This window comes from Astyanax mexicanus, chromosome 8, assembly GCF_023375975.1.
Source record: "Astyanax mexicanus isolate ESR-SI-001 chromosome 8, AstMex3_surface, whole genome shotgun sequence".
In the NCBI taxonomy this organism is placed as follows: domain Eukaryota; kingdom Metazoa; phylum Chordata; class Actinopteri; order Characiformes; family Acestrorhamphidae; genus Astyanax; species Astyanax mexicanus.
The window spans coordinates 19,461,852-19,479,502 of NC_064415.1; the positions used below are offsets into that span (position 1 = coordinate 19,461,852).

Genomic DNA, 17,651 nt, shown 5'->3' on the forward strand with positions numbered 1-17,651 from the left:
TTTATAAAAAATCAAAATCAGAATCACTTTCTTTCACCAAATATGTTACACATACAAGGAATTTGGCTTGGTGAGAGCAACACATGTATGACATGTAAAGTTAACAGTTACACAGGCTATTGATAAACATTACACTACGAAAGAAGGTACAATAAACAATAAATAGAATAAGAATATAGTTAAAAGCACTAAAGGAATAAAGAGCACTGAAGAGCAATATAAGCTAAAAGATAAATTAATATTAATATAATTAATATAAATTAAATAAAATTAAAACTGTACATACATGAATATTATTGTATCCAAACATTTTTGAGGTAGGTTTATGTTAAATACTGTTTAAATAAAGTTGAAGAACATCTGTACAGCTGTGCAAATAAGCAAAGTGCAAGTAAATTGTAAATGCAGTCAGTACAGTTCAGTGAGTGAGAGTTGGAGTCTCAGAGGTGTCCACTGTTGTTAAGAAGCGCTACAGCAATTAGAAGACTCAATCACTGTGTTTCTTTTCTGCCGTTTAAAGACATTGGGGAGTGGGTTGGTCCCTGTCTGGTAGTGACTATGGGGTGTATTTGAGTAATATTATTACTTTAAACCCACTAAACAACCAAATCTGTGGGATCTCATAGTCATTTATTAAATTGTAGAATGTAAGCAGTAGAATTTTAGCAAGTGTCAACCTAGCATGTTGTCATGTTTGTCTCTTATAAAAGCTTTTAAGATAATTTCATTTTAAAGCACTTTTCAGATTTTTCCAGTTATTGTGTAAGTGGAAAATGTGGCTTTTATTTACCATAAAAGAAAATGTATAATTTATTTTTAATTTGTCTAACAACTAGGGTGTAAAAATATCAGTAATGTATCATATTTAGTTTTGTATTTATGCATCAATTTTCAAAAGCACAGGAAATTTTTGTATTTAAACCCAGCCCACTATTAATGTTGTACTCTGTTGTTAGATCTCACTGTTATAAATATGTGCTTTTCTTTTAGTCAGATTTTAAGAATATGATTGTTTTTTATACTCTGACCAGTTTTGTTTCTATAATTGTATTTAAACAATTGCAATATATCAGTATCGCAATATAGTGAAATATATTAAATCGTAACCCCTGTATTGACATACTTATTGTATCAGCAAGTTCTTGCCAATACACTGCCCTATTTATCACTAACGTTTCCAAAATATGTGTGGCAGTCTTTTCTATAGAACAGCTACACTCTACAAATTCTCTTTTGTCATTTGTCATGTCATTTCTAATGGAAGATTTTTCATTGTTGTTTAAGAAATGAAAGTATTGTGGAGTCGTGAATCATGTAGTAATTTATATGTTTTCCCTTTCTAAACTTGCCAGCACCCTTTGGACCTTTGCCAAGTGGCGTTACTGGAACTCCAGGTGTAAAAGGTGTCAGAGGGCCAACAGGAGATAAAGGTGGCAAAGGGTTCAAAGGTAAAAATCATCACTACACACAAAAAGGGATGTATGCTTTGTAGCTTTCATGAAGAAACCGTGTAAATTTTTCAATAAAACGAAAAATCTACTTAACTTTCAATGATAAGAAATGTAGAAAGGTTTTTTTCCAAGTATTTTGTTTCATCATGAAATGTTGAAATTAATACAGTGTAAAGAATAGCTTTTAGATAAAATTATTTTAAAATAAATTGAGATTTGTGATTGAGGATTTGGTCAAAGTGGGAATGTAGGTATTAGTATATTATAATGTAGCCCATGCTATTGTTTTAAAGGTGAAATTGGAGATTGTAATTGCTTGGGTGGAGGAACCATTGGAGCACAGGGTCCACCGGGGAATCCAGGGTTTCCAGGTTTCCCTGGGGGAAATGGACAGAAAGGAGACATCGGTGACACAGGAACTTTAGGATTCAATGGACCACAAGGCCCACGTGTAAGTGACATCAGCAAATAATTAAATATTTGTTTTATGTACAATAAAACAATAAATAGATTAAGTACCTACAGTGCTACTCAATCACATGTAATTGGAAATTATACAGAAAATCAGCTGGTTTGTGAAGTAGTATTAAACTCAGGCCAAGCGTGTAAGTGATGCTTAACTTCCGCAAGTAAAACATAAAAATGAACTTAAACCTGCAGTTTGTTGACTATTTGCTGGCCAGCCGATGTCTGTCTCCATGCTCCAATACGCAGCTGGGGGCAAGAACTATGGATCTGCCGGCACTGCTGAAAATGCTAAACATCATATTAAATGCTTCGATGTGACTTTAGATACATTTATTTTCTTTTCACTTAATGCTTTTTTTGACATTTGAATTTGCTGAATATTTTCAGTTGCCAAATCTTTGGTGCATCCCTAATTTTAAATCCATTAACACAAGAACAGTTCTAGGCTAAGTTTAGTATTTGGGAAGTATCGTTCAAGTTTTTGCCACAGTGTTACACCATGTTTGACCTAATTTGTCAAATTTTAGGGTCGTACTGGAGGAAGGGGCTATACTGGTCGTAAAGGAGAAAAGGGGGAGCCTTTTTTCGCAGGTGGTTTTGTTCAAAAAGGTGATATGGGTGAGCCGGGGCCTCGTGGTCCTTCAGGTGAAATCGGCAAACCTGGCAGAGATGGAACATATGGTTTTCCAGGACAACCGGGACCACCGGTGAGTAGACAGGATGATCTGTAATGATAATCATATCATATCTCCACATTCACTTCAGTACTTCACTACCTGTGGACCTGTCTGTCTACCTGACATCTGTCTGTCTATCTATAGGGAGATGCAGGTTTTGGATTACCTGGAGACAGAGGTTTTCCTGGATTTCCTGGAGGAAAAGGTCGTCCTGGTCTTGCCGGTGAGCCTGGCATTGGCTATGCAGGTGTTCCTGGTGTCCAGGGTTTGCCAGGTGACCCTGGCATCAATGGAATTCCAGGACAACCTGGTCTTCCAGGGGCACGAGGTAAGTTGTTTATAAACCTGATAAGTGATATTAGCTAGATAGTACTAGAGAGTATGCTCTAGTATAGTGAGTGTGTGGACGTGGATACATTAATGTATACTTTATGTATACATGTGATTAATTTATGGACATATGTATACATGTATACATGTGCACATGTATATATTCATGTGTGCATACCAATATTTTATAAATGTTTCTAGAAGTAGTTGCTGTGTGTCCATAAGCAATAGTGTCCTAACAATAGTGCTGACAGTGTGTGTTTAATTTGTGTAATGAAAAGTGAGCTGGAGGTAGAGCTGTATAGCAGCATAGTAATTGACCTACCTGTGCATATTGCTTTAGTGACTATTGCCAATTCAGACAAGGTTTAAAGAACAATGGCAAATATCCCATTCAACTTAATGAGACCTGATTGCAGCCTTTGTTTAGAAAATATTTTTTACATTTTTTTCTCAGTTCTTTCAAACCTCTCAATGCTTTTCTTTGTCTAAAATAATGAGATTGTGTTCTGGTTATTTCAAAACACCAATTACATATTTTATTTTTATACTTATATTTTTATATTATTTATTTACAACGTGGTTTAATTTTTAATTTTTAAATTGACTTCAGCTTGCAACATTTGTTTCAGCAAAGAATGCTTATAATTAAGTAGTTTTTAAATAAAGGATTTTCCAGCTAATTATTTTTTTTTTAAGCAGTCAAAGCTTCTTTTTACAGTTGTTCGCAAAAAGCCTAAATATATGTGTGCGCGTCCGTGTCTGTGTCTGTGCCTGTATGTTCAGATTTCTTCTACTTTATTTTGCCTGTGCTAACATTTATCTTTATGCTGCTTGACGGTTGATCCATTCACTGAGAAATTGAGAGGTTTGGTAAATTGGCCTTATCAAATACGGATTCTTCTAATTAATTCCTAATTCATAATTCTGAATTAACAAACCTTATCAACTAAAATCTTGCTCACACTCTCCATATCTCTCTGCAATGGAATGGTTTAACCACGCCAGAAATGTATCCTCTCATCTTTTCTTTTGCTATGCTTCAATGGAACATGCCTATTCTACTCTGATGATCTGTTTTAATTCTCTTCTAATGATTTAATCAATTTCATGCTTTTGCATTCAATGATATGATGATGCTGCCCGAATGAATTGATTGATGGACTGATTGACTGACTGCTTTTCTTGCAATCTCTCTTGCCCTTGCATGTTGTCTGACTAGGTGAAAGCTGTGGGCAGGCGGGGCTTAATGAGGCCTCTATCGGAGAGGGAGGTGAGAAGCTCAGAGCTGTAGTCAGTAGATCGTTTTAGGGGGCTCATTGGATCAGACACCTCAAGCCAAAAATTGTGGCTAGATGTTTTGATGGCCAGAGTTTGCTTCTATTTGTGTGACAGCTACAATTCTTACCTGACATATAATGGCTTTATACAACCATATAAGGGTATTTGTTTTCTGTTTTTTTTGTATTATGTTTCTCAATTGGTCAACAATACACATTAAGAAACCTTAGTTTATGAGCTGCAGCTTTTTGCTAATCATGTGATGTGACAGATTTGAATAGACATTATGCTAAACTAATATTAATCTTACAAAATATTTCAGCAATTTTAGCTTATTATCATTGTTATATTTATTAGTATAGGTCAGTAATTATAGGTCAAAATTATTGATCTACTGAGATACGTGATTTAGAAGAAAGTTCAACTAAACTAAGCTACACAAACACAAAAATGCTCTATAAAAGTACTAAGATTAAATCCAAATAGGATAATTGGAAAACTACTCAATTAAGATAATTTAGAATTAGATTTTTTTATTTTTACTTATTGTGATTAAAACTTTACTAAAGCAGCTATATCATTTTTTGAATATCAGTAGACCATACTTGTGTAACCTCATTAATCCAGTGCCCATATACTAACAATAATGGTGACACTGTATTTGATTGACGATCAGATTGTCAATAATAATTCTAGATATGTATGTTTTTTGGAATAAGTACTTCAGATGATAAGCTAAAAAAGAAACTAAAGAAAACTAAAGAAGCTCATTTTTGGCTTTATCTGCATTTGATTTCTGACCAATTCATACACGGTGTCTGCTCCAGTCAGCTCTTGCCCTTCAGGGAATGGTCCAGCGGAAGAGCAGGTGTGCTTTAATGACTTTAATGTAAAGAAAATAAATAAAAACAGGGTATGTCACAGCATGGGTGGTCTGCCCTACTTCAGCAAGTCTTGTGTGTGCACACACTTGATTCAGTACAATTGCTATGCCCTCGCTGCTCAGGTATCTTCAGCTTACATCAGCAAATACCACTTTCACACCCACTTACAGTGCATCATCTCTTATTGGCCGATCAGCTGACTGAGCCTGGCGCTATCAGCTCTAATATGCTGCATATCGCAGGGAGAAGGAGTGGGAAATTAATCCTGACTACTGGCATATTATTATCCTATTTATTTGTATTAAATAGGATAGTTTAAAAACTAATGTGTAAACAATTTTCCTCTGGTGAGTATACAGATTTGCTGATGATGCTGCACAATACTTTTATGTGCTACACATTAGAATTCTGGTCTTATCCTGGTTCTGGACAGATTCATAAAATACAGCAGTGGCTGTTTATGAATAATAAAAAAGGGTTAATTTTAAGGTTATTGTGACAGTAGCCACTCTACCATTCCAAAAGCTGTTTAAATGCTACATGTTGAAGAGCAAATACATATTTGTTACACAAAAAGTGCCTATTTGGGTTCTAAAGTGGATGTACTAGACCAGTTTTTCTCAACCTTGGTCCTGGAGGCCCACTGGAGGACTTCACCTTTTTATAGTTTTTGTCTGATCAGAGTACTCCTGATCCAAATATGGAGCAACAACAGTGGTGAATGTCTTTAGAGCTGGGTTTGCCAAATTGCCACTGTTTGTGTTTTTGCTCACTAGTGTGTATGCATGTGTTTACTGCATGGATGAACCAGCACTGCACCTGGATATGCCCTAAAGTGATCGACTTTCTACAAAAGATCTACAATATATTGTTGGAGGTTCATAGAAAAGCCTTTCCACTAGACCCAGAAATGTAGAGGTATTCTGAATAATTATGCCCATGCATATGCTGTAGCTTACATAAATGTTAATCATTGCCAAAAATGTATTGCACTGAAATGGAATTAATGGGCTTATTCATATTGGGAAGTGGATTTCAGAAATAGTTGCGTTATTGATAAAATGATTACACTAATGTATTTAGTGTAATTATTGTAATGTTATTTGTAAAGTAAATGTATAATACTTGGGTATTTAAAAAAACAGGTGGGTTATTTGTGTTGTGTTTATATTAAAGCACAATTAAATATCCCAAAAACAATAGAGGCCAGTTTAATATGTGTCCAACACAAATTATTAATGCAGTTCTTTTATTCTTCAAAAGGCTCATTAACAGGCCATCATTGGGTTAGTAGATTTGGGATGGAGGTGTAACCTGTAATACGGTAGCTCATCAGGAAGATGTTTTGTGACCACTGGAATAGATTCCCCATCATAACAAAGCCTTATACTTTAGATTTAAGAAAGCTGTTATAAAAAAAAATTGGAGCATTTTTTCTACAGTGTTTTTTTAAATGAGTTAAATCTATATCAACCTCTTAACAGTACATTTAGCATTGGAGGGAAATGACAGTAGTGTGCCACTTGTCTGACAAACAGCCCTCTCAAACATGGTATACTGATCTGGCAATGTTACAGTGATTTGGCAGTGCATTTTAACAACCTGTGAACAACTTTCACAGTTTATTTGGATGCTGTTTACGGTTTTAGTAAAAAAGCAAAATGGCTAAACAAGACTTCAGAATGGAAGTGTTCTTTGATCTTTTTTCCTCTTTTAATTCCCACTGACTTCGGCATGACAAAAGATTTGATCATACTAAATTGCATTAAACCATAACAATGTTTCTATAATTAACATTAGCATGACTTAATCTTACTCTTACAAACGGGGTATGAAAAGGTTTTATAGATACTGTTGAAATCTATATGATATACCTGTTTAATCATTAATTCAGTATACATTCGACTCCTATGTCACGCTTAGTTAATCTAGTAGTATAGCCATTAAAGTCATTTGTCATTTGTTAAATAATTGTAGGCATTATTAGTATAGTTTGGTGTTTTTTGGAGGGTGGGAAATGTCTGTGTTGAGCCTGTGGGATGTAGCTAATCATGATATGGGTCTCCACAGGACAAACACTACCTTGCATAATTACTGGAGAAGTTGGAAGTCCAGGTTTCCCTGGACTGCCAGGAGTGCCAGGTAACGGTTCTAGAAATTCATTGTGCGATGTTAAAGATGGAAGACTGACATGTGTTTGTAAACTGATCTGTTTTGGATAGTTTTATTAAATGTGTGTATGTGTTAGGCCCTAAGGGTCAGCCTGGTCCATCTGGATTAAGTGGACGGCCAGGTTTTGATGGAGTAAAGGGTGAAAGAGGAAGCCCAGGCATTGGAGGTCAACCTGGACCACAAGGTAAGATCACCCCAGTGTTTCTCTAGCAGTACATTAAGTGCTACAACATTGGCCCCCTTGAACAAACATAGTTGTGTGTAAATAAATGTGATGGATGTTGCAGGATTCATTGGACAAAGAGGGGACCCAGGTTTACCAGGTCTCACAAGCCCTGGAACACCAGGTGCTCCAGGGAAGGACGGTCGTCCTGGGTTTCCAGGAAGAAAAGGAGAACCTGGTGAGGCATTAGGGACCACTCCAGGAACCCAAGGATTTCCAGGCCAGCCTGGACTACCTGGTGACAAAGGTCAACAAGGCACTCCTGGATTGCCAGGCGGCCCTGGTAGGTTTGATTTCATCACCTCAGATGAGCTAAATAGTTGTTAGCCAGCCAGAAAATGTTAATGTTAGACATGCTGGACTCCATAACTGTAGTTGATGGAAATGGAAATACGTTTGTAATAAAATGCATGAACTGTACTTTTACTGGTAAAACATTAGACTATTTGGACAAACTGTGTATCTAGAGGAAAAAAAATCCACTTTTCTTCTGGTTCTTTAGGCTTCTCTGTGCAGTATACACATGTCTAGCTACACTTCTGATCTTTACTGTGCAGGCTCTGGTAGCAAAATTGACAACATGGCTTTATTTCTGCATAACAAAAGGGAATACATGAACAGCACCTGTGTTTTCTACAGGCATTAAGCAGTTATCCAGATATCACCAATGAAAATGAACACATAATTACCCTGTTAAATCAGTTGTTCCCCAGATCCATATAGGCCTATATACCTTAATCCATTTTTTAGATTTTATTAACTGTAATATCACATAAAGAGTTGTTCATAACAAGTCTGGATTCTAAAGTAAATAGATTAATTAAAAAATTGTAATTGGTGTAAATGGTGGTATAATGTAAATATAATGCAAATGTACAGAGCAAAATAACAATAATCATTCTAGACTTTTCAGAACTACATATATATCTACAACCTGTTCAGTCATTACTAAGTACTAACGTGAAGAGTATTTAAGTGGATTTTATTCATATGTTTGAATGAGTAGTTTATAGGTGCTTCACAACCTAACTAGTGCTCCATGAGTGGGTAGAAAATTCCGTTCTAACCATATATATGGTTATGGTTATTTACTAATACTTTATTTCAGTAATTCAGTTGAAAATGTGAACCTCGTATATTACATAGATGTATTACACACAATGTAATCTGTTTTAAACTTTTATTTCTTTTATTGATGATGATTATTACAGCCAATGAAAACCCAAAAATGCAGTGTTATTGGAACTAAGAATAGTGCTCTTGGCAGTGTGGGCAGTGTGCCAAGTCCTGCTGGAAAATGAAATCTGCATCTCCATTTAAGTTGTCAGCAGAAGCATTGTAGGATTTTCTGGGAAAACACTGCACTGACTTTGGACTTGATATAACACAGTGGACCAACACCAGCAGATGACATGGCTCTCCAAACCATCACTGATCATCAGTAAATGTTGCATTTCATTTGGAAATCAAGAGCCCAGAGTCTAGTGGAAGAGTGGATATACACACAGTTTAAGCTGCTTAAGGTCTAGTGTAAAGTTTCTACAATCAGTGATGGTTTGGAGAGACATGTTATCTGTTGGGGTATTTTCCTGCTAAAGTCATCAGCATATTAATTGTGATTTAATTAAATCTATGACTTTTTCTTCATAGGTTTTGATGGGCGCTTTGGTGTCCCAGGTTTGAAGGGTATGCAAGGAGATGCCGGTTTTCCAGGCCCGCAAGGACCACCAGGTCCACCAGGTTACGTTCCTCCCAGTGATCCAGTTCGAGGGCCTCCTGGCCCTCCTGGATTCCCCGGGCCTAGAGGTAAGAACACAAACAGATGTGTGATGATCTTTTATCATTATTACATTACATTTTCCTTTTTGTTATGTGTTTTGTTACCCTTTGTTTGTTCTTGTCGTCCTTTAAGAGAATTGACTGTCAGATCATATGCCTGAAATCATTCCACCAACCTAATCTATTCCCTTAAGCCTTTCTGTCTGATGCATCGCTTTTTTTATTTCTCATGATCTTTACTGGTTCACCAAACTGGTAGGCACTGGTCATAGCTGGTTTAGCTATATTTGAACAGGAAAAAGTACACCTTTTCTAACTATTTGGGGAGATTTTATTAATAATTCTTCTACTTTACTTATTTATTTTCTTAATTGTGATTGGTATGGACAGAAATAATTCATATAGCTTTTTTTTTAGTTATGTGATTATCCTATCCTATTTTATGGCCTAAATGTAATGTTCATTTTTGCAAATCATTTACATGATATCAGTCATTTCTTAACCCCTTAACTGTACCACTGTGGCCCACTAGTTGGGTAATTATGGCCTACAGGTTGAAAACACTTTATTTAAGACAGTGTTTAAAGTAACTATATAAAGGTATTAACTATAGTAGGAAACAGTAATCAAAAAGGAAGGCAGATAGCAGAATAGGCAGTCTGAAGTATGAAGCCCAATTAATAACCATATAGCAAATATTTTTAGACAATAATATTAATAGCAATAGTAAAAAAAGGAAAAAATAATTGATATATGGTTATTTGTTATAAGGGTTTAATTGAATTGGTCACTCCCTAAAGCATTGAACATAGATTACATATTATAAATTAATCTGAAAAAAATGCTCAATGAAAGCCGTTTCTCGAGAAATATGTCAGAATTTCAGAGTTTCTCATGTAGGTGAGACTCTGTGTTCTCTGTTATAGAGTTAGTCAGTAGACTTATGACCAAAATTTGGATTCTGTGGTCAAAAGCTTTAGTCATATAAAAGAGGCTGTCTATTGAGGCAATTAACAGTCAAGTATAATGTGCAGCGTACATCATTATGTGGATTAGGTCTTTTCTCTTTAACATTGACTCTATTGACTCCAAACATAACCCTGCTGTCACCAGAAAGCTCTGTGCTCGTTCAGCCTGAACATCATACATGGTTTCAGATCACAGTAATCTTCTTAATCTTTCTGCAATAGCTAATAATTGTGCTTCAGCTTTATGTTAGTAGGAAAAGAGTTCACATTCCAAATTCTAAAAGGCAGACAGACACTAAAGTTAAATAATGATGATCAATTTCCTCTCACTGCTCTTTTCTTTGTCAGTAAGTTCTCTCCACTGGTCTCAGTTCACTGTATCACAGGCACTTCTCATTTCATTCCTCCCCTCTTTTCCCTCAACCTCCTCCCCTCCTCTTTCTTTCTTTTTGTCGTCACCTCAATCATCTTCATCTTCCCATCTCTTCCATTTGTGGTGTCTCGCTCCTCTGTTCTTGGTGTTGGGTCACCTCTCTAGGCTGCCAAGGTGAGAAATATTGTCGACCCCACGTCTCCCTATAGTGCTAAACGTTTGTCTAACAGCCAAGTCCTTCTCTTCTCATCATTCCTCAGTGCACTGATGAACGTAGAGCAGCTGGACCGTCTAACCAAAGCACTGAGTGAACGAGAGCATGCTTTAACAGGCTGTGGAGACAGATTCTGTCCACTTTGTGTACCACTCCAGTACACCAGATTTGGCTGCTGATGTAATTGTTCCAATTAAGAATTTAGTATCAAGATGTCTTGTCCATTTATATTTTATCAAAAGTTCAAGCATGATCTCTCATCCTCATGTGACCTACTTGTTACGTCAGTATGTGCATGTACATACAGTCGTACAGTCTTGCTTATAATATGTGCAGTTTCCAGTGTTAAAGCTCATACTAATAAGCAGTACTAATTTAGTTAGGCCAGAGCTAACTCTAGTCTGTTTGTATGACATTAACAAACTCATCTGCCTGAAGAACGAGGCTCTGCAGAAGCTTTTAGAAATTAGTGTAGGCTAACGTAGGCTTTCTAGAAAGCAAGCAGTCAGAGTGTAAGTGGATGTGCATTTTAAGTACGTAAGAAATGTTGTACGTAACATGAACGTCAGTTGCAAATAAATATTGCTTTATGACCGTGTTTGATATGTATCTTTCCATTAGTGCTTTTTATAATTAGTGTAGATATATTTGGCCTGATCTCAGTCAGAGTGTGAATAATAAGCTAAATATATCTGATATTTGATTTGAGCATGGTTTTTGTTTTAAGAGCAAAATTATTTAGGATCTGTACCACTGTACTGTGGTTTCTGTTAGTAACTTAAAGCTTAACTGTGATTTATACATTAAGTATCTACCTCTGACATGATTGTTAAAACCATGCTCTTGCTGTTGGATTTTGTGTTTGTGTGTCTGTCTGTGTCTGTGTGTGATTGGCATACATACAACTTAAAAGTATTAGGCAGTCAGCTTTGACAATGTTAGGTTTTTTTGGGTTGGAATTCTTCAGTTCTTAGTTCAACAACATGTACCCCAATACTCCTCTCTGTTTAATAGAACAAATAGTATACCAAATATTTCTTCCATTCTACCATGCTTGATAACTGTGTTCATTGATGACATTTAATTTAAGACTTTTCAAATGACTTACTGTACAGGTTAAGTACCTGTGAGTACCTGTTTAAAATATTGTTTTATGTATATGAAATGTACTACTAGCACAAATGTGCGTTGACTAACGCAGTTGTTTGACCCTTCATTGGTGACCCCAAAGGTTTTCCTGGGCTGAAAGGTGAAAGAGGAGACCCAGGACGCTCTGTAAGTGGGAGTAAAGGCAACTCTGGACCTCGTGGAATTCCTGGCCGGCAAGGAGAAGTGGGGCGAACTGGTTCACCAGGCCTAGGACAGAATGGAATACCAGGCAGACCAGGGACAAAAGGTTTGGCATTATGATGCTGTTGTTTGGAATTCAAAGTCTGGCAGGATTGTGAATATATAATCTTCTGTCCCAACCTAAGACTATGATGAACAAGCTAGAACTTTAGAGTTATCAGTTCACTTGCATAAAGCATAAACTCTATAGAGACACTGTATGCAAATGGCAGTGGAGTGGAGTAATCTAACAGTTAGTTAGCAGGTTAAATTTAACTTTACTTATGATTTACACAGTCTGATTATTTTGGTTGTAGTCACTGAATAATTCACAATTCAAACAGTATGATCGTCTTATTAACAATAAAAAATGCACAAAAAGCCTAGAATACAAGGAAATCATCTATATTACATTGCATTATTATATTAGTTTAAGCAATTCCTGAGTTAAATACATGCATAACTCTGATGTATTATTTTTTCCACAGGTCAGAAAGGTTTTCCCGGACTGTTGGGATTCACTGGACTACCTGGGCGCCCAGGTGATGGAGGACTGCCAGGAGGTAAAGGTCTTCCTGGAATCCCAGGGCGGGAAGGTCGACCTGGAGAAAATGGAAGGACCGGAACTAAAGGTATCTAGGAGTTTTATTTATTCATTTATTGTAAAGAATACAGGATATTTTAAACAAGCTTGTTCCAAATAGATTACAGCTAAGTGTGTGTATTTTCTGTGTCTTCGTGTTTTAGGGGACCGTGGGGAGCCTGGCAGACCAGGACCCGCCCCACCACTCTTTCCAGAAGGTATTCTGGACAAAGGTGAAAAGGGTATTCCTGGAATTACTGGTGTGCCAGGATTCCCAGGACAAAGAGGTAATTACCTGTGGCCCCAATTCTTACTCAGTCCTATGCTTATATGCTGCAATGATTTTTACCTGTGAACAAAACATGCTGAATAGGTCTTTTAATAGTTTTGTGAAAAGCATGTAAGGACTGCATATAAATCCAATCAAACTGGTCTTTAAGCAGCTCTCTTTTTCAGACTCTGTTATAAAACCTTGAATTTGTGAAATGGTATCTTTACGTTTAGAATCATTTTTTTCCTTCAAATAAAGTAATTTTACTTAAAGAAACGAATCAGTTTTTTTAAGATATATTAATAGACCTAAACCTTTTAAATGATACACCCTTTACATGATGATTACATGATTTAGGGGCCATAAAATAATGTCCATATAATTTTCCTAACAGGTGACAAAGGATTCCCAGGGTCGCCTGGTCGTCCGGGCCAACCAGGTCAGCCAGGGGATCCTATCCAAGCCAAGGGTCTCCCTGGTGATCCAGGATTCCCAGGCCGTCAAGGTCTTGCTGGCTTTTCTGGAATTAAAGGGGCTGCTGGTGTTCTAGGATTCCCTGGCATGCCTGGACCCAAAGTAGGTCTATTCAGTATATTATTGCTGCCATGCAAACACTCTTCAGAGTTTGTGTCCCCAAAATGCTTTTCTGTTGGGTACAACTGCTAGATTCATCAAAATGACATAAAAATGAAATTCTGCAAAAATGGTGTCTACCAGTACAGATAAAAGACAAGATTGAGGCAGGCACACGAACACATGCAGCTGAAGTCGGCTTTGGATGTCTTTGTAAAAAGTAGTAAAAAAACAAAAGTCTACGTAACTTATATTTTCAGTGTGTATTTATATGATATTCTTGTTTACACTTTTGCTGAATTTTCTGTTCTATTGTGCAGGGTGATAATGGAGTTCCTGGTTTACCTGGGTTGCCCGGTAGCCCAGGCCAACCTGGAGTTAAAGGTAAGCACTGAACGATATTCAGGCAAAATGAATTTACAGAAATAAGTCCTAATCATTTGAATCAGGTTGTTTTGTATAGCTTGTGGTGTATAATTGTTCACATGATAATGATAAATCACGGTATTTCACAAAATGCTCTCCTCATGCTTCTTTTTTTTTTGTATAGGTCAGAAAGGGGACGCCACTGGAATTCCTGGAGCCCCTGGAACAAAGGGATTGGTGGGAAATGCTGGATTTCCTGGTGGGTTTTGTGCTTTAATTTTTTTTTCTGTTTTCTTAATTAGATTTGATACATTTTTATGAGACTGGCCCTGCCATCTCAGATTACAATGTTTTTTTTATAGGATTAAAAGAATAAACAATAAGCAACAGTTCGTTTTTTTGAACTGCTCTTTCTCTTTTTCACCTGTTCTGTGTATAAATAGGAGGTCCAGGTGCTTCTGGTGAACCAGGTGCTCCTGGTTTTAATGGAATTTCTGGGTTACCTGGGCAGAAGGGTCTACTAGGAGATCCAGGAAGGCCAGGATTCAGTGGTAAGCCATTAACTGGACACACGCGCTGTGTTTTAATCAGTTGAATCTCTTAACTGTTGATTTACAGAATGTGTTTGTTTGTTTGTTTGTTTGTCTGACAGGTTTGCCAGGGCTTCCAGGCACCATGGGTCTCCCTGGATACCCAGGAGACAAGGGGCGCAGTGGTGAGTCAGGACGCCCTGGATTTCCAGGCCGACCGGGAGAGAAAGGTAGGTCTATTCAAAGCACAATGCGTCTCCCTATTGTTGTTGCAAAATGTTGAGTAAATCTTGGAGAATAAATGAAAGCATATTTGATTACACATCATTAAATAGATCCCAAATAATGGTAAAAGAAATATTTATGTTTGCAAATTGTTTACGCTGTCATTTATCTTTTGCTGGTCAAATTATTAGACATAAGTACATATCTGTGTTTCTTTAAAGTGAGTTTGAGACTGTTTATGTATAAATGTGTTCATAATTACACCTGAGTAAGGTCAAAAATCTGATTAAAAAATGTGATAAAGGCCTCTGATTTGTAGCTCAGTTCATGCACACTCTTAACCAGACTATTTTTGATTAAGGATTTGAATATCTACAATTACAACAGTATATAGACTCTAAACTAAACTAAATTGTCAAAGATGATAGATGTAGATAATGTGCATTCATGAAAACAGGCCTTGATACCAGAAATAAGCAAAACAGCATATGTAAAATGCAAAAAAAAAAAAAACACTTTTGGAACAAAGCTCAAACTGAAGTTTTAAATCGTCTTTATCTTCTTGATAAAGTTCATATTGCAGCATCATGTGATGAAAACAAAATGCTTCAACATAAAATTTGGGTTTCATGTGATGTTTATGTCTCAAATTTAGCGTACATGTCTGATTACCTACAGGGTGTAAAAGCGTTGATCAGGTTTCTGGCCAACTCTAATGTTCCGAATTAATTGGATTATAAAGTGCATGTAAAACGCAAACAATGAACTTTTTATTTGTTTGTTTTTGTTTCATACTGCCCGCTCAACAAAATGCCATGATTTAAGGAATGTCTGTTTTTTAGTATACTTTAATACAAGTTTCAAGTTTTAATTATGTGGTCACCTTAAAATGTGTTACCTGTCACACTTTTTTTTATAATTGATTCACATTAAGACAGGTGATTGTACTGAAAGCCCTTTTAAAAACATCTCTTTTAATCTCTTAAAAGGTTTACCTGGCTCCCCTGGTTTAGATGGTCTCAATGGACTTCAAGGACCCAAAGGTCAACAAGGAGTACCTGGTGAGTATCTCTCCACAGCTGTAAATATAGCGTAGCGTAGATGTATTTCAATTAATCAACTTCATTAGTCAGACTTCATATTTAATATTAACATTAAACATATTCTTTATCTGTTTGTAGGGGTGACTGAAGGTGGTCGGACGGGAGCCCCTGGAATGGATGGTCTGAAAGGAGAAAGAGGCTCATCACTTCCTGGACTACCAGGATTTTCTGGAGCAAAGGGGGTCAGAGGACAGGATGGTGGGTAATTTAGATGATGATTATCATGTAAAAAGTATGTCTCCAATTTGCCTTATTTCTCATGAGGGAGGTGGGAAAGAACTTTTAAATAGAGCTGCATTTATGGTTTCTGACACTGTGTTTTACAAAGGTGAAAATGTCAGTTCCTACATTTTTAAATATGAAGTATACCTTTGTTATTTAAACAGAATAGCTTGCAGTGTCAGCTGCTAGCTAAGATACTCTGTTATAGCTTTCCTGACTACAAATATCTAACTTTTTCCTTGACTACTGACAAAATGACTACATGTGAGCATTTACACAATAGGAGCCTTTGCCTGCTAGTTGCAGTATCAAATGTAGCTCTGCCTGACTCCATATAGTTTTAACCCAAACAGCTTTTTTCTGTCTTATTGAGTCTTTTTATCTACAGTGTCAAATTATAACAGTTAGCTTTACTAACAGTGTGCTAACACTGATATATTACTTATTTACACTTTTTTTTATTTTTTAAAAGGTTATTCTGCTATATCAAATAATGGGGTTTATGTAATAAACCATTTAGAAATTCAGTGATTGTGACCACCTTGGCTGGACAAACCGCCTGCAACATTTACAGCTCTGAAAAAAAATAAGAGACCACTTAAAAATTGAGTTTCTTTGATTTTACCATATTTAATATAATCAAGAGGAAGATGGATGATCACAAACCATCAAACCAAGATGAGTTGCTTGAATTTTTGCACCAGGAGTAGTATAAAGCAGTGTGTAAGACTGGTGGAGGAGAACATGCCAAAATGCATGAAAACTGTGATTATAAACCAGGGTTATTCCACCAAATATTGATTTCTGAACTCTTAAAACTTTATGATTATGAACTTGTTTTCTTTGCGTTATTTAAGGTTTTAAAGCTCTGCATCTTTTTTGTTATTTAAGCCCTTTCTTTATTTTCTGCAAATAAAATGCTCTAAATGACAATATTTTTATTGGGAATTTGGGATAAATGTTGTCCGCAGTAATAAAACAACAATGTTCATTTTTGTAAACATATACCTATGAATAGCAAAATCAGAGAAACTGATTCAGAAATTGAAGTGACTTCTGTGCAAATTCAATTAAGGCAGTCTGGGAAAAGGAGGCAGGCCTACTAAGTACGTTGTGGCAGGTCTGGCTCCATGTGTACTCTCTGCTGTGTAGACCCAAAGTGCATATATAACAACATGCTGAACAGTTTAGGTTTTATTTATGTATAATGAAAGGGTATGAAATACCAACATCCATGCTGTCTGCAGTCATTGGTCTATCATATAGACACTCATGTCTGTATGTGCTGTTACACAGTGTGATGATGATGATAATGATGATGATGATGATAATGATGATGTCTTGGTCTTTGTTAGGTCTTCCTGGTCAGCCAGGATTCCAGGGTCCTCCAGGCCCTCGTGGGCCCCCCAGTTCCTCTGGTATCCCTGGTCCTGTAGGAGATCCTGGTCTACCTGGACTGGATGGAGGACAAGGTATGGCTCAATACCTCTGCTTTATTTATCAATTAAGCAAACACTCTCTTTGCTTAATTAATCAGACCTGTTTGGGACAGGAGCAATAAAGTAAATACAGGAAGGAGCTCCTGTGTGGAGCAACAGAATAGCATATGTTCTCTTAGCTGTAGAAATC

The 17,651-nt window shown here is 36.6% G+C and overlaps 1 protein-coding gene across 5 annotated transcripts in view; it reads left to right on the plus strand.

The window, feature by feature from the left end:
- The window catches only part of col4a6 (collagen, type IV, alpha 6), a 125,958-nt gene that overhangs the window by 100,612 nt on the left and 7,695 nt on the right, over positions 1 to 17,651 (plus strand). For 3 of the 5 annotated variants that reach the window (XM_049482973.1, XM_049482976.1, XM_049482975.1), the window contains 20 exons: positions 1,353 to 1,448; positions 1,745 to 1,902; positions 2,447 to 2,626; positions 2,741 to 2,924; positions 4,149 to 4,199; positions 7,162 to 7,233; positions 7,340 to 7,447; positions 7,551 to 7,769; positions 9,137 to 9,292; positions 12,052 to 12,216; positions 12,638 to 12,781; positions 12,897 to 13,019; positions 13,398 to 13,579; positions 13,897 to 13,960; positions 14,127 to 14,201; positions 14,386 to 14,493; positions 14,595 to 14,702; positions 15,687 to 15,758; positions 15,879 to 15,998; positions 17,378 to 17,494. In XM_049482973.1, the coding sequence (XP_049338930.1) occupies positions 1,353 to 1,448; positions 1,745 to 1,902; positions 2,447 to 2,626; positions 2,741 to 2,924; positions 4,149 to 4,199; positions 7,162 to 7,233; positions 7,340 to 7,447; positions 7,551 to 7,769; positions 9,137 to 9,292; positions 12,052 to 12,216; positions 12,638 to 12,781; positions 12,897 to 13,019; positions 13,398 to 13,579; positions 13,897 to 13,960; positions 14,127 to 14,201; positions 14,386 to 14,493; positions 14,595 to 14,702; positions 15,687 to 15,758; positions 15,879 to 15,998; positions 17,378 to 17,494 (2,502 nt within the window). The remainder of the gene's footprint in view (positions 1 to 1,352; positions 1,449 to 1,744; positions 1,903 to 2,446; positions 2,627 to 2,740; positions 2,925 to 4,148; positions 4,200 to 7,161; positions 7,234 to 7,339; positions 7,448 to 7,550; positions 7,770 to 9,136; positions 9,293 to 12,051; positions 12,217 to 12,637; positions 12,782 to 12,896; positions 13,020 to 13,397; positions 13,580 to 13,896; positions 13,961 to 14,126; positions 14,202 to 14,385; positions 14,494 to 14,594; positions 14,703 to 15,686; positions 15,759 to 15,878; positions 15,999 to 17,377; positions 17,495 to 17,651) is intronic. The other 2 variants (XM_049482974.1, XM_049482977.1) reach the window with 2 other exon arrangements.